Source organism: Octodon degus, unplaced genomic scaffold (genome assembly GCF_000260255.1).
Source record: "Octodon degus isolate 3935 unplaced genomic scaffold, OctDeg1.0 scaffold00036, whole genome shotgun sequence".
In the NCBI taxonomy this organism is placed as follows: Eukaryota; Metazoa; Chordata; class Mammalia; order Rodentia; family Octodontidae; genus Octodon; species Octodon degus.
Genome location: NW_004524612.1, coordinates 12562146 through 12578231, shown reverse-complemented (window position 1 = coordinate 12578231; position 16086 = coordinate 12562146). Strand labels below are relative to the sequence as shown.

General features: G+C 51.2%; 1 protein-coding gene across 1 annotated transcript in view; it reads right to left on the bottom strand.

The window, feature by feature from the left end:
* The window catches only part of Dpysl2 (dihydropyrimidinase like 2), a 61958-nt gene that overhangs the window by 24889 nt on the left and 20983 nt on the right, over positions 1-16086 (bottom strand). Inside the window, exon 4 of the mRNA XM_004630681.2 lies at positions 1904-2068. Within this exon, the coding sequence (XP_004630738.1) occupies positions 1904-2068 (165 nt within the window). The remainder of the gene's footprint in view (positions 1-1903; positions 2069-16086) is intronic.

The window sequence follows — 16086 nt, the reverse complement described above, 5'->3', positions numbered from 1 at the left end:
AACACGGGAGGACGCTGCCCACCTGAAGGATTCGGGACAGGCAAACTCCTGAAGACAAAAGAAACAGAAGTGCTGGGGCTGGGATTTAAGGGACTACGGGCAAGTCACCATGAAGGGTACTGAAAGCTTAGGCAGAGGAGTCCTGGATCAGGAGGGCGGAGACGGCTGTATTTAGTGCCACTGAACTGTACCCTTCATACTGGCTCAGAGGATTATGAGATGTGTATTTCACCACGGGGACTTTACAAAACAAAAAACACTGCCCCAAAATAAGTCCATTGTGACTTTTAGAAAATGAACTTGAAGTGTCTATGAAGATCAGTAATAAGCACCGTTTCTTTGGCAAGTGCGACACCTTCCGCGCTAATTTTTCAGAATTAAAAAAAAAAAAAAGACCCATTACTTCCACATGCAGACGTCTCACACTACTCACCCTGGCATCTTATGGGTCTTGCCTCCCAAGGCACCAGCCCAAACATCCATGCCCAACATCCATCACAATTTTACACAATCATCCTGACAACCTCAAAGCCTCAGAGCTTAATTCAAGCCACTTGGGGTGCTGGAAGCTGCCTGAGTTAAATGCCTCTGGACATCCTGGCCCTGCTCTCCTTGCCAGGCAACGGTTGTTATGGTAACCCTCCAGCCTATCTGGAGCAGATTCATTCTAAGTATTGAAAGTCAAAGCCAATGGAGTCTGGGTATACACCAAAGGGAGGTTAAACTGTTGCCTATTTTCTTGTTTATAAAGCTTCATTCTGAAAATAATCTTAGGAGACATCTTATAAGTTCAATATCCTAATTGGAGAGATTTTTCTTCAAACTTGAGACCCACAAAATTTATGTGATTGGCCGAAGGTCACATTGCTTCTCTGTGGAAGGACAAAGAAACAAATCTAAGGATGAAGTCTCTCATTCTGGAGCTATCGGTGCAGTATCGATGGATACCTACCACATCTCTGTGTATTTATATATATTTGTGTCCATCCCAGAATTACTGCTTTTTTTCTTTTTTTGTACCTGAAATCAAACTCAGGACCCTGTGCTTGCCAGGCAGGTGCTATACCACTCACTAAGCTATATCCCCGGCCCCTTAGGTTTTTGTTTTCTTAACACTGTGCCTCACTTTGTACTCTAAGCTAGCCCTGAACTCTACATAGCCTAAACTGGCCTTGCATTCACAGCAATCCTCCCGCTTCAGCCTCCTGCGGGTTGAGGTTACAGGCATACACCACGAAGGCTGGCCCGCCTGCCATGCTACTCACGGCATAGGTGCTTCAGTGGCCTGGCGTTCCAGAACCCAAAATCAACAGGTGCTTCCTTGAAGGCCAGGCTTCAGTGAGGTCCCAAGTGAATGACCCTGGGCAGCTAACACACAGCCAAACTCAAGGAGAACATGATGACTATGCTGTGTTCCACCACCCACACTCCAAGGTATGTGATGGCAAGAGTCCTAGGGACACCCTGAGGCTGTAAAGGCTGTGCCTGCCTCCCTGGGACTCTTTGAAATTTCACAATCCCTTGAAATTTCACAACTGCAAAGACCCTTGAGGTCATCTTCCAAGTGTCTCCTCACCCTCCCCTCCATCTTGGATACCAGGCTTTGCAGGAAGGGCTGCCCCAGCCCTCATGGCTCAGATGACTCCCTCAGACACTTGTCCTCCAAGGGGTCATGATGGCCCTCAGCAGGCTCCCAGCTTGGCCACCTCACACAGGTCAGCCATGAGCAAGAACAGGCACAGAAGCCAGGCCTGCCCTCACTGAAGGTGACAAGACCATGACTGGTCAGCAGGGGCTGCAGCCCGAAGCCCTTGCTGGCCACGACTCCCACAGCCCTGCTGCCCAGTGCAGGGCCTATGTATGGAGGGAAAAGGAAAGGGGGAGCCCGGTCCACAGCACCTACCATGGTCCTTCACCAGTGCCTCCATCTCCTCCTGGATGCCCTTGTGCCACTCGGTGATGTCCACATGCAGAGAGTAGTCGCAGCAGGACTTGCTGTCGGCCCACTCCCTCCACTGGTCGAAGGCGGCCAGCAGGCTTGTCCCAGGCTCCGGGACGACATGGTCAACTAGGAAGGAGCAGATGTTTGTCATCAGTGACCAGAAAGACACAGGCCACGGCTGTCAGGTGTCCCCCCACCCCTCAGTCTCCCCCCAACCCCTCCACCTTGAGTGAGCTTCTTGGGTTCCCCTAGGAGACAGTGATCTCCCCAGACAGAATCCTAAGAATGCACTTAAGCGACCCAGTACCCAGAGGCAGAAAGCAGAAACTCGGCCCTGGGTAAGGCTCAGTGGAAGCGCCTGCACGGGGCTGGCCTCCCCCCTCACAGTCCCTGGGGTGCATTTCGTGGACAATAAGTCCTTAAGGACAATGGCAGCTCAGTCGGCTCCACTAAGCTGCTCCAGGCTGATAGCACAGTGAGTGCCCGCAGACAGGCAGGCCCCGGTGCAACTGGACTCCGGCCAGGGCGGCCCCACCCCCTCCAGCGGCTCATGTGACTGAAGCACAATACCAGTCTGTAACTGAAGGGGGGGACTCTCTCATCTCAGAGTTCAAAGCAGTCTGAGACTGTGGCTGCTGCTGTGCTATCATGGAGATAGGTGATACGACGACCATGGCCTCTGGCGGCGGCCCTGGCTCCGCAGCTCACCTGCAAGATGCCCAGAAAACTACTCGGTCTCCACTGCCCCGGTTTAAATGGGGACAAGAATTCCTGGCACTTTGGGCTGGTTGTGAGGAGTACACGAGACAGCATATCAATCAACATTCTATTGCTCCCTGATTTAAGTTCTCCCACAGCTTCCCTGACGCTCCACAGGAAGATTAAAGTCCCCAAGAAAGACTACAAGCCCGCGCCAGCTTGGCGCTGGTCCATCTCCACAGCAGGACTCTGGCGCCCTCACCTGCGCTTTGCCGTGCAGCATCTGCCTTTCAGTTGCTCCAGTATCAGCCGGCTCCCTCTAGCCACAGGGCCTTTGCATGTGCCATTACTATCTCTCCTAGCTCTTGAACAGCTCTCCCTCCCCCAGCGACCGTGATGACAGCAGTTTTCTAGAGCTGTTATTATCCATCTTCTGCACGGCAAGTACTAACATGCAAACGGTCGTCATTTGCCGAGGTTAAGCGAAACATATGCAGTAACAGAAACAAAACTCGGGACTCTACAGGCCGAAAACAATGAACCTATTCATCTTAAATAAAACATTAGATTTTCTAACCCAGGTAAGCAGCTCTGAGTTAAGAAAATTCCAGGGTAGGCAGGGCTAGTGAGTTCAGATTTCTGAAATGGATCAAATTTTGCAGACATTGCTCAACTGTGATCAGCTGAGCTCACCTTTGGCGCTATCAGAAACACAGCTGACAGGGCAGTTACTCTGAGGGGGGCACTACGTGCTGTACGTGCACATGGAGTATCGCACCACACTGTAAGGACACGTAAGTGCCGATCAAAACTGTCCTGGAAAATTTTTCAGACTCCTCATCCTCTGTTTTCTTGAGGTTCTCACTACAATTTTTTTTTTTTTTTTTGGCAGTACCGGGGATTGAACTCAGGATCTTGGGCTTGCCTGGCAAGTGCTTATTCTACTGAGCTATCTCCCCGGCCCTGCACTTACTTTTTAATAAGTATCAGTATAAGGCATAAGCGTTTGTTTTATATAATTAAGCAGGTGTACACATCTCTGGAATCCATAATGCGATGTCACCTAAGGAAAGTTAAAACTAAAGGACACTTTTCGTGCAAGCCTTGGTAAGATGCCAAGGTAGGAAGTGACGAAACAATTCCATCTTTCTTTTGAAAGTGCCCCTTCAGGCTTCCCCAAAAACCACAAAAACACCACTTTGCAGCAATCTCTTGGACAGTCCCTGGTGTGCCCTCCTTCCCCTCTCACCCTCTTGCAAGCCACCACGTTTCGGACAATCTTCCGAACCCTTTGATCAGGTGCCGCAGAGTCGAATTCAAATCCACTCCCTGTTTTGCAGGTCTGGTCTCCCTAAAGCTCTCCCTGTCCCCTCCCAGCTGACCACAGCCACTGTGTGGGTTCTGTACTTCCGTGGCCACCCAGCACACCCAGGCCCCTGCTGGAAAGCCACCCCCTGCTCCTCACCAGGCAGCAGCGCTCTCCTCACCCAGGCAAATGCTCTGCTCCCTGCGGTTACATCACCACTTGTCATCTTCTCCCTGTAAGCATCAGCCTGGCTCCCCCACTAGCATGGAACCTTCTCCGAGCAGGCACTGGACGTCCAAGCAAGGGAAGAGGTCCATGTCCTAACGATGTGAAAGCATGTTCACTCTGCACTCACACCTCCCGATGGGCAACATCTAGCGCAGAACCAAGAGCGGCCTGGTCCCCTCCATATCTGCAAGACCCTGGCTCCACTGCCGCCGCCTGCCCCAGGCGTCCAGACTGCACAGATGCTCAGATCCCTTGTGCAAAATGCCTTGTGCACAGGACCCGTGCGAATTCTCCTGGGTTTTGTTCTGTTGTCTGGAGGAGTGTGTTTTGGTGCTGAGGACTGAACCAGGCCCCTAAGCTTGCACTCCACCCTCGAGCTACACCCCAGCCCCTCCTATATCCCTTGCTCTGCCTCCGGATTACATGTAACACCTGGTACACCTACGCGTCACAGCTCAGTATGGAATTGGCATTAGTGCTCGCTGCAAAGCATATTTCAGTTTTGCTTTTTGAAACTTCTGGTCACTTTCAGTCTGGGGTTACTTGAACCCAGAGCTGCTGGCTCTGCAGACACAGCAGAGGCCGCCAGTGCACTCCCTGGACGCCACCTGCCCCGCCCACACCACTGGCCCACTCAGCCCCGCCCACCTCCGTCCCAGCCCTGGCAAACAGAGGACACTCCTTCTCTGCACAGGAGAAAACTGCCTTCTTAAAAAACAGCAAATTTTCTGAATGATGTAATTTTGCTTTAAGTAGAAAATTACAAAACTACCGAAAATCTTAGAGAAAATGAGTATCATATCCAATCCAATCCAATCAGTATCACTCTCCCCAGACCCCATCTACCGACTTTTGCCATATTTTCTCTGAGTCTCTTTCCTATATGTTACATTCTGCTTCCGTATTCATAGGCTCCTTCCTCCCAAAACTGCTTTCAAGTAAATGAAAAACATACTTGAAATATAAAATTTGATAAACCAAACCTCAAATGGTTTTGGAATTAAAAGCAAAGGAAACGGGGTTGGAGAGATGGCTAAGTGGTCTAAAGCAGCTACTTGGAAAAAGCTTGGCAAAGCACAAGGACCGCGGTTCAATCCTTCAGCACCACAGGCCAGCCAGCCGCACCCCCTGGTGGGCTGAGCTGGCCACACACACACACAATAAATAAATGTAATAAATAAATAAATAATAATTTTTTAAAAAAAGCAAAGGAAACAAAACAACAGTGGGACATACAGTGAACAGACTCTGTAAGTAGGTGTGTTTGTGTGTTTGTGTAGCCATGTCTGTACGTACTGAATGCATGTATGTTTGTGTGCACACATATGTGTCCAAAGATAAAGAGCATTTATGCTTATACATGAGCTAGGATTAGAGCCAGGCTCCCCAGCCAGTGTAAAGAAGGAAGCCTGGCATGTTCTGCAGATCCACTGCTCTGAGATTACAAAAGCATCATACCCAGGCGAGGTGGCGCACACACGTGATCCAAGCACTCAGGAGGCTGAGGCAGGAGGATCCCTGTGAGTTCAAGGCCAGCTTAGAAATTCTCTTCTCAAAGAAAGACACAGACTGCTGAGGCTAAGACCCCATGCTCATATTTACTGAATACCCTTTTTCACCTGGTTGATATATGGTGACGCCTTTAAATTTTTGTTACTAGATAAATATTTTAAATTTATATATACAGTACATTACAGAAGAAGTCCAGGTTCTGTCCCAAGGGTATTTTCTTTTGTTCCATTTATCTCCACCAGTAGTAATTACATACAGCAGCTTTTGTATAGCTTAATATTTGGTTATAAAAGTTCCCCTTTGTAACTCTTACCCTTTATTATTACTTTGGACACATGGTGCAAGGGACAGTACCCAGGGCTGCTGCCCCTGTGCTTGGGCTCTACCACTGAGCCACACCCTAGCCCTCCTGTTCATTTCCTCTGTAGATCTGCTTCCCCTCACCTCCAACTCAGGGACAGGGAAGCCCTCCAGCGGGATGACCCCCTCCACAAAGCCCAAGCAGGCACTGCTGTGTGTCCGCCCCCACTGAGCCTTCCCCAGAGTGGGCGGGACAGCTGCCAAGGACACTGGAGGACCAATGAGAGGACTCAGACCCTCAATCCCAAGGCCTGGCAGAGTGCGGGGTGCTGCGCTCCCCAGGCTGCAGGGCACAGAAGGGTGGCTCCTGACACAGGCTTCTCCAACACAGGCTTCTGACTGGTGGTCCAGGCTGGGACCCAGCAACCTTCACTTCTAAATGCAACCCGGGACCTGCTGCAGGCCAGGCTGCCTTCCGGGCTGCCTCTCCATGCCCCCAGCAGCATTCAAGTACACAACAGCATCATCAGGCACAATATACCACACCACACACACACACACACACACACACACACAGGACTGCCAGCTGCAGGGCTATAGCTTCTTCCTCCCACTCCCCAGCACAGCGGGGACCGCATCAGGGACCACTGCAAACACAGCGTGCACAGGAGGCCAAGCGCGGCACAGAGAGCCACACTTCCCCCAGCGGCTCATGACACTTGGGAACGAGTCCCGGAGAAGCTGTGCATGTTTTCTCACAGCCCCTTCCATCAGCGCACTCCTGGGACAGCAGCTCCACAGGAACAGGGCAGAAGGTCACGCTGACTTCCGGAGGGAGCCACGTGGACCCTGAACACACAGGCTGCCTCGCCCGCCCCTCCAGTGACCTTCCAGAGCCATCTGGCCCTGCACAAGGTAGAGCCTGGTAGGAAAGAGCAGGTAAGGCACCTGCCGCCCAGCTGCCACACGGCTTGCCCCTCCCTTGTGAAGCACAGCTGGTGAACCAGCCCCTGTGGCACCAAGAACACGCCTTGGGACGGTGGCCTGAACTGCTGTCATCCACATACCACCAGCTATTTCCAGAGCCCTACTGCATACTATTGATCCACAATCCAAAAATCCAAAATCCAAAAATGCTCAGAATTTGGAATGTGACTCCACACCCAACGCCTTGGCCAAAAGGCGGGACCACAGGAGGAGTGGTGGCACACTCCCGCAACCCCACCTCTCTGGTGGGCTGAGGCAGGAGGATCTCAAGGCCCAGCTCCACTGGCAATTTAGCAAGACTCTCTCTCAAACCAAAAGAACACAATAAGGGATGGGGTGAACCTCAGTGAGAAGGACCTACGCTTGGTTCTCAGCACTACCACCAGCAACAAAAAGGGGCATGTTAAAATATTGTATAAAATTACCTTCAGCCTGTGTATATGAGGGGCACTTGAAAGATGAATTAATTCATGTTTGGACTTAAGTTCCATCCAAATTACTCATTAAGTATGTGAAGATGCTGTAAAATTAGAAGCACTCAGACACCGGAAGCTCACCTGGTCCCACACCTTTCTGGTCAGATTTTTCTCAACCTGCGCTCCTATTAAAACTGTCAAAGGCAGCTCTGTTTGTAGTCTAAGGCACTATTCACATACTGTAAAATCCACCCTTCTATGGGCAGGATGTAGTGGCTTCGAGCACATTCACAGATCTGAACAACTACCACAGCCCCGCTTTAGGACATCACTTGGAAAAAGCAAGCCTGTGCCCACGAGCAGCCTCTGAGCAGCAGCCACCAACTGCCACTGCAGATGTGTGCAGACTCCGCCTCTCACACCAACAAGGCCGCACAATATGCAGGAGCTCAGGCCTGGCTGCTGGTACCAGCAGGACGTTTGCTGTGCAAGGTGCGACCCACCCCGGGGAATTCGCCCCCTTCATCCCACGTCCACATCTATTTTTATGCTCACTGGACACTGATAATGTGTTAAGACACAGGCTGGGGCCAGGGACAGAGCTCAGGGCACATGCACCTGCCTGGCAAGCGCAAGGTCCTGAGTTCGAGTCCCATTACCAGAAACAAAACAAGACACAGAGTGCTTCCTGAGAATTCAGTACAGGGCCCCTTTAGAGTCTGCAGTATTTAAAAATCAGAACTTTTTTTTTTAAAGTTCGCTGTGTGCTGTTGAGACCATCGGAGACTCACAGGCAGTTTTAAGAAACAACGCTGGGCCCCAACACCCTTCCAGAAGGTTCCCCTCACCATTCCTCTGCTTCCTCTGCGCTTCTGGTGTTTCCGCTGAAGGTCCTGGGGGCAGCTCCCTAGCAGGGACCTCGCTCCCATCTGCCTTTTTCTCTCACGCTTCCTTCCTCTCCCTCCAAGATCTCAACCTCCCCCAGCAGGCTGGGCCTCAGCACTGGTGCAATGCAGGACCCAAGAAAGGGGCCCTCTGCCCTCCTAGGCAAATGGGGGGTGACTGGGGGTAAGGACCAGCAGCTGTCAAGATGGGGACCTTGCTCACTGTGGAGATGGGGGGACCTGGGGCTGCACGCCCTGTGCTTATCTGGAGGTCCCCCCAAAGGCAGGGCTTCTGCAAATTGAGTGAACGCTGGGGCGGCTCAGCCAAGTTGCTGTTAGATGACATCTGGGGGGAAGGGTGGTCACAGGAGGCTGTGTCACCTTTCCTGCTCTGCTCCTCCAGCACGTGTCCTGCCTGGGAGCCACTGGAGACCTCCACAGACTGCGGGGTGAAATAAGCCTCTCTACCTTCAAGTGGGAGGTGGGTACTGAGCTTCTGCCCACCAGACTTGGGGGGGGTCTCCCGGGTCTGGGGTCTGAGGGACTGAGGTCACTCATTCCTTCTGGGCTGCTGCAAGTCACTGCGAGCTTGAGGGTCAGAGCTGGAGACTGAGGCCAGGAATGGGCTGGAGAGAGGGGCCTGCCACAAGCGTGGGGATTTCTGATGCCCAGGGCCACCTGGGGAGCCACCTCTGGCTTTCGTTCCACTGCCATCTCTGCGGCTGACCTTGGGCACAGCACAGGGTGCACTTTAGGGGAACAGGCACACCTCGCCTCTCCAAAACCTTCAACACTGAGAAGGACAATGGAATGGTGTGGCACTTCTAGGCCGCTGCTGCTCTGACTTCAGAGCGGCCCTTTCGCCCCCACCAGGCACAGGGCTGAGCACTTCACAGACTATCGACACACATGGTCCCTTGCTGGGTACTCAGACTGCCCTGGCAGGGTGGGTTTATGTCGCTGGTGCCACACATAGGGACCAGAGACATAATGCACATGCAACCAAGGAACATTCTCTTTCTCTCTCTCTCTCTCTCTCTCTCTCTCTCTCTCTCTCTCACACACACACACACACACACAGTGCCTTGTTATCCAACCTCCACTAATGACCTTCTTTTGCCACATTGCTAGGATGAGCAGCCACCCCAACTTCCCACTCACAAACCCCCACTTGTCCTCCAGGTTCCCTTGGGCAGCAGCAAAAGAGCTCAGCCCGTGGGCAGCGGGGCATAACCGCCATGAGTACCTGACCATCAACCCAGGGCAGGGGGCTGAGAGCTTGGCAACCAGCTGGCACCTCCTCAAACCTTCCTCTTGGAGGGCTGGGGCTGCCTGGCAACACAGATCAAAGCAGGCTAATGGCATCTGTGTGCGTGATGAAGGGTCATTTGCAAGCTGTAGATCATTTAGGAGTGATGAGCAGAAATTCTGACTCATCAAAAGCCAATGTGGAAGTAGGCCGCCCTGGAGGCAGCGTGGAGTCAGGGTCCCAGAAACATGACCACCAGAGTCAGACAAAGGACATGGGCTGGACAGGGGTCAGGAGGGCCCTCGGTGACCCACTCCCAGCTCGCTTCACCTCCGGGACTTGGCAGCTGCTCTGGCCACTGTCTGCAAGGAGGGCTTCCTCAAGCTGAGCCGTGGGAATCAGTCTGCCGCACCCACACGAGTCCTGAAAGGCTTGAACCAGCTGTGCTCCAGACGCTGCCGTCTAGCTGACAGGAGCTGGGCTGGGAGGCTGGCAACCCGCAGAACTGGGGCAGCTAGAAGCAGGACAATCTCAAAGCTTCCTGAATGCGCCTAGCATTTTGTTTTAAATGTATTTGGTACAGAGTCTAACTACGCAGCTCAGACTCATAGTGATCCTCGTGTTCTCAGCCTCCCCAGTGCTGGGATTACAGGCGTGCACCACCACGCCAGGTCTCAGTGGCCAGCTCAGTGCACCCAGGGGTGGGGCCAGCACTGCCATGTGGTACCAGGAATCAAACCCCAGTCCCTGCGCTTGCCTAAGCAGACAGTCGGCTGAGCTATCTTGCCGGCCCACACGTAGCATTTTATCAGTGAAGAATCTGAGGCCCGGGAAAGTTCAGAGCTACATAATCAGATGCAGCATTTCCAGAATTAAATCCAGGTTTCAATCGCAACTCCCTATTGTTTTCTTCCCTTTTTATTAGGAGACAACATTACCAAAACCCCACGACCCTAATCATAGCTACTAATCTTTTTTAGTATTACTTTCCAGATCTGTCATGTACATACAGTTTATGAAGGTGTAATTATAGGGCATGCTCACTCTTAATCATGTGGGGGGTTTTCCTTCATAGCATATTGTCTTACAGTCTTCAAAATCCAGTTTTTCATAAGAGCTATTCTTGGGGGAATTTACTATCATTTTCCTAACCATTTCCCTATGAAAGAACCTACAGGCTTTTTACTTTGCTTTTTTCTTCATAACAGTCTCCTGAAGACAGTCACATAAATAACGCATCCCCTGTGGTGAGTGGCATTCTCTGGCACGGTCCTGGAGATGGCCTTACAGGGTGGACTATGGCTCGTAAGCCAGATGACTACATTGTGTTCCCAAGTGTCCCTACTTTACTCTGTCCCCAGCAATCCATCAGGACGCCACTGCTCACAACGCTGGCATCCATTCTATTTGCCTACCACTTAAAGGAGTAAAACAAACACCAAGTCTTTTCCCTCTACCAGGCTGTCTGTGTTTCAGATCAATGGCCAATTTCCAAGAGCAGGTCAACCAGCTCAGGTGACAATTTGATGAGACCAGGATCCAGGGGCCTCTTCTACTACCGAGGGCCCAGCACTCGAGTGCCCAGCCCTTGTCCCTACTCTATCAGCCTGATTCCTGAGTGATTCCCAGAGTAGCTGCCTTGCTAAGGTCTCTGAGCTCCAGCAGAGATCTGGGCTGCTGAGTCCTCTGACCCAGGTTCAAACAGCGGCTGTGCTCCCTTCCCACTTGTTGTTTATGTTCACAGGCAGACACACACACGACAGGAAACGCCATCCCCATGCAAGAGTACAAAGCCGCAGCACAGGAAGAAGGCAAAGAGAGCCCAGAGAGGAAGACCCCGCCGAAGCTGCTCCAAGAGCAAGCTTCCAGCTCCAGTGTTACGCAGAATTCATGCAGGGAGTTGGGACTCCCTGGCTGAGCATGGGCCGAGGTTTCTGTTTCCTGTAATCAGACGGGCCTTCCCAACAAAAGGCACATTGACAGCATCCAGTGTCCTGCACGGGTGGGACGCAGACAAGCTTGGCTCCTGGCCAGTGTTTTAATCCTGGAATTCCTCCAGCCTCTGAAGTCCAGGAAGGGACTCCCAGGCCCTCAGGCACACGATCTCAAACCCCCAGCACATGCAACAAGGCCACAGCTGCACCATGTGGAGAAGCTAAAATACCCGCTCGCTCATCACCGTGATGTTGAGAGCCAGGAAAGTCCGCCCCGTGTGAGCAGCACCCCAACTCCCTGACTGTCCAACCCAAGCTCGCTGGGGACAGGGACTGGACCATGAGCCACCAGGAAGCTCCGGCCTAAGCCCAGGCTCAGGGCTGCAGCTCCATGGCTCATCTGACTTGCTTGAACCTGTGCAGCTGCTGACTAGTTTCAAGAACAACAGTCCCCACGCCTAGGACAGGTCATCAAAGGAAGCACTCTAGGATCTGGCTGCCTGAGCTCACACCCCAGCTCTGCTATAGCCTCAGGACCTTTTGCCCACTCTGGGCCTCAGTTTTCTCATCTGTACAGTGGACATCATCATCATCATCACCCCTACTCGAGAGGCCTTCATGAAATAGTATTATCAAGGGCACACAGCAGCAGGTCAGATAAAATCAGCAGCAGCAGGCAGCCTTAAGGTCCAAGACACGTGTGATGCTATTCCCAGGGCAAAGGCTCAGCAGCAGGCTGGGCTGAACTTCCCAGGAGGAGGAGGGCAGAGCATGGGGAGCAACAGCAGAGGGCGCTACTGAGCAGAGGCCCAGGCGCCCCTGGGAAGGCCAAGCCTGTGCAGCAGGCTGGACTGGTCTCTAGCAGATGCTGGGTGCAGCCTGATCCCTGAGCAAGCACAGCCCATCTGTCCAGCTCACGCAGCAGACAGACCTGACCATCAACTGCAGGGCCCTCCACCGACGGACAGCAAGGGAACCTTTCCCCACCTGGGCACCCCACCCTGTCTCTAGGACATAAGCATTCTGCCTACTAAAGGAAACACTGTAGGGTCAGAGACATTCATTTCCCATCTGATGAAGAGTCCTATGCAAACTAGGGGCAAGCTGCCAACCTCAACAGATAACAAACTACCCTTAGCTCATTCGCATCCAAAGCAAAGAAACCTGATCTTGTGGCCACAGGAGACCCTGGAAGCATCAGTTCCACCTCCACGAGGTGTGCAAAATGTTGTCAGATACAAAAGCTACATTTCTTGGTATACAGGTCTTACTTTATCTTGGCCTTAACCATCCAGCAGAAAAGTATAAAATCGAGGTATAAAAAGTAAAGCCATGTGAATATGCTGAGCTGTAAAAGGCTCAAGAGAACAACTTCTGACACTGCCAGTCCTGTGGATAACCCACTACTATTACAGACTACTGGACTATTATGGATTACTCTGCTGAATTCATGCACCTACAACATATGAATGGCAATGGAATACACATTTCTGACAAAAGTAAACAAAAAAGGGGATATAAATGGACCATTTTATAGTGGAAATATATATATATATCTGTATATACAAAATAGCATAAATATACATCTACTTTCTCTTAGTTCAATGAGAAGAAGATTTTGAACTAGGTGTTTAGACAAGATATCATGTCTGCATCTTGTACTAGGAATAACTACTACAAAGACAACAATATGCAATATATTAATTATTATACCTTTACTACTAACCTGTTTTGAAACTATCTCATTACTATTTCTTTCTCAATAAAATTATTAAAATATAAAAAAATGAAAAAAAAATGTTGCAACAATTCCCACTTTCAAAGCCCCTATTGAAGCTGGGTGGTGTGGTACACACCTGTCATCCCAGCACTCAGGAGGCTGAGGCAAGAGGATCACCAAGAGTTCAAGGTCAGCCTTACTACACACCCAGACTCTCATCTCAAAGCAAAAAACAAAAAACAGAAACAAAACCCTGAGGATACAGCTGCCGGGGCACACACACCCTGATTTCCCCCATCCCTGGCCCATGTACACTGCACACAGGTGTGCATGCGTGTGCACAAGTGTTGGGGACAGAGAGGGGGCTGGCGTGAGCTCTCTACCATGCTTTCTGGGATCTTTGAGTTTTAAGAAAAGACGAGACTTCCCAGTTCTCACCAAAGTCTGCCAAAAATAAATTCCAGGCTATGAAAATTGACAGAAAGTGTGTAGAGATGTGTAAAGTATGACAGGAAGCCTGGGGACGGTGACAGGGACCTGAAGATTCTCTGCAGGGGAGGAGTCAATCCCTCCGGGTCAGACTGAGCTCTGAGCAGGCCGCCCCTCAAAACCTGGGCGGCGGCTGGCTGCAGGGCCCGATGAGGTGGCGGGAAAAGTCTGTGAGTAATGACACTTCCTCTGTTTGTCTCAGCTTGTGGTTGCCCTGAGCTACGGGACCACAGATTGGGTCCCGAGTAGCCAAAAACAAGAGATTACAGGGCTGTGCAGAACATCAGAAGAAAATAAAAAGTCACCACAGGGCTTCCGCATGTGAAGGCTGGGTTTGAGTGGGCTCTCCTTCCTGTCGCTTGCTTGCTAAGAAGGAAATCCGGAAAAAAATTAAAATAAAAATTAAAAAAAGAAGGGAATCTGGTGATGAACCCAAGGACACAGCTTCCTCTGAGCCAGAGACATTAACGGGACGCACGCACCTACGCGTCGCACATACAGTAGATCTGGGTCACAGGCTCCCCCAAGCCCAGAAGCCAAGGACAATCACAGGAACACGGTGAGTCAGCGAGTGTTTGCACTACCACGGAGGACAAACAAACCCCAGGACCTGACTGCACTCGTCCTGTGAAAAGATCGCGCAAAATAAACGAGGTGGCGCTCACGCCTATGTTTGAGGACATCATTTATGGACAGGTAATTCACCATTACAGTATGGACAAGAGCACCCAGTGCAAATTGCAGCTAAGGTGTACAGGCAGGTCTGTTTAGGAATAGCCACCAGGGCCTGGCCAAGTCTTCTGGGATGACCTTGCTGCAGAGTCAAGAATGGACCAGCAAGCCAAGCACACTGTTGGCATCCCAACTGCTTGTAGGCAGAGGCAGGAGGGACACAAGTTGGAGCTCAGCTTGGGCAACTTCAGACAAACTGTCTCAAAAACTAAAAAGGCCTGGAGATATAGCTCGGTGGTAGAGCATCCCTGGATTCGATCTTCAGTACCACACACAAAACAAAAGGGAACAGATCAGGGGCTGGCGAGATGGCTCAGTGGTCTAAAGCACCTACTTGGAACAAGCTTGGCAAAGCACAGGGACCACGGTTCTATCCCCCAGCACCACATGCCAGCCAGCCCGCCCCCTGGTGGGCTGAGCTGCCCCCCACACACACACACACACACACTAAATAAATAAATGTTAAAAAAAAAATTTAAAAAAAAAAGGGAACAGATCAGCCAAGCAGAGCAGAGCAAGACTACAGACAGAAGGCAGAGGAGCCTGGCCACGGATCTGTTCACGCAGGGCTGCACAAGCCCGCCCTACACCCCCGCCAACCGAGGCCAGAAGGGAAGGAAGGCCTGGTGACATCATGTGTTGACTGGGCTCAATTTAGAGCCAACAGAACTTGATGGGTGTTTTCCTCCTAGGAACCTGGACTCGATTCAAGAACACAGCAAAACACAGAGCGTGACACCCGAAGTCTGAGCCGCGGCCGCTGTGCCAGTGTGCGCCTCCCTTGCCCAGGGCTCAATGGTCTTTTCTGTCCCCAGCTAATTAGCAAGCCTGTGAATAGAAGCCAGTGTATCTGGACACCCGGCCTGGAGTCCGATAAGGGACCTGCCGCTCCGGGAGGCTGTAATTGCTCTTCAGACCTGTGGACACTGGGTCCAGGTGGCACAAACCCCGCCCTATGTAAACTCGAAGCCTCACTCGCTTGCAATATGTTGCTCGTTCCCTTCCAGGGTGACAGCAATGAGGTGCAGAGCACTGCTCAGCAGACCTACATGTCCTAGAGAAGCTCTGCAAGTGCAAGAGCCTCCCAACACCATTTATATTTTGTGTATTACTCATTCACAATAATTTTAAGCTGACCAGTAGAACCACCCTTTTATGAAGACCTCTTTGACTTTTCCTATTAGAGAACTCATCTTTTTGGTAATGTGTTAAGACTTGATACTTCAATGGATCATACTGCAGCCGTAATTCCCTGCTCCTTGTTTCTCTTTTCATCATTTAACGGCAAGGATGTTTCATATTTCTATGTACTTAATGTCTCCATTTCTACTGACTTCCGCCTCTGATCTAGGCGGTGTGGCCCTAAGTCTGTATTTCTTTGCTCTCTCTCCTCCTCTGCTGCTTGACTTTCGTTCTTCAATCTACCTGGGATGTATCTTGCTATATGAAATAAGCTTTGTTTTCTTTGTTTTGCAGTGAATACACGCAGCATAATCCTGTGACTGCTCTATCATTTTGCTGTGGATATGACCTGTGACTGCTGTCATACCCTCAATTCATGGGCAGTTTCCACGTGGGAACTTTCTAGCTTATCACCTGAGGCAGAGGTCTCTTCTGGAGCAACTACGCTGCTGCTCTCACGACAGTTCTATGGTTTAAGTATCTAGCCAGCTGCACCTCCTGTCCCT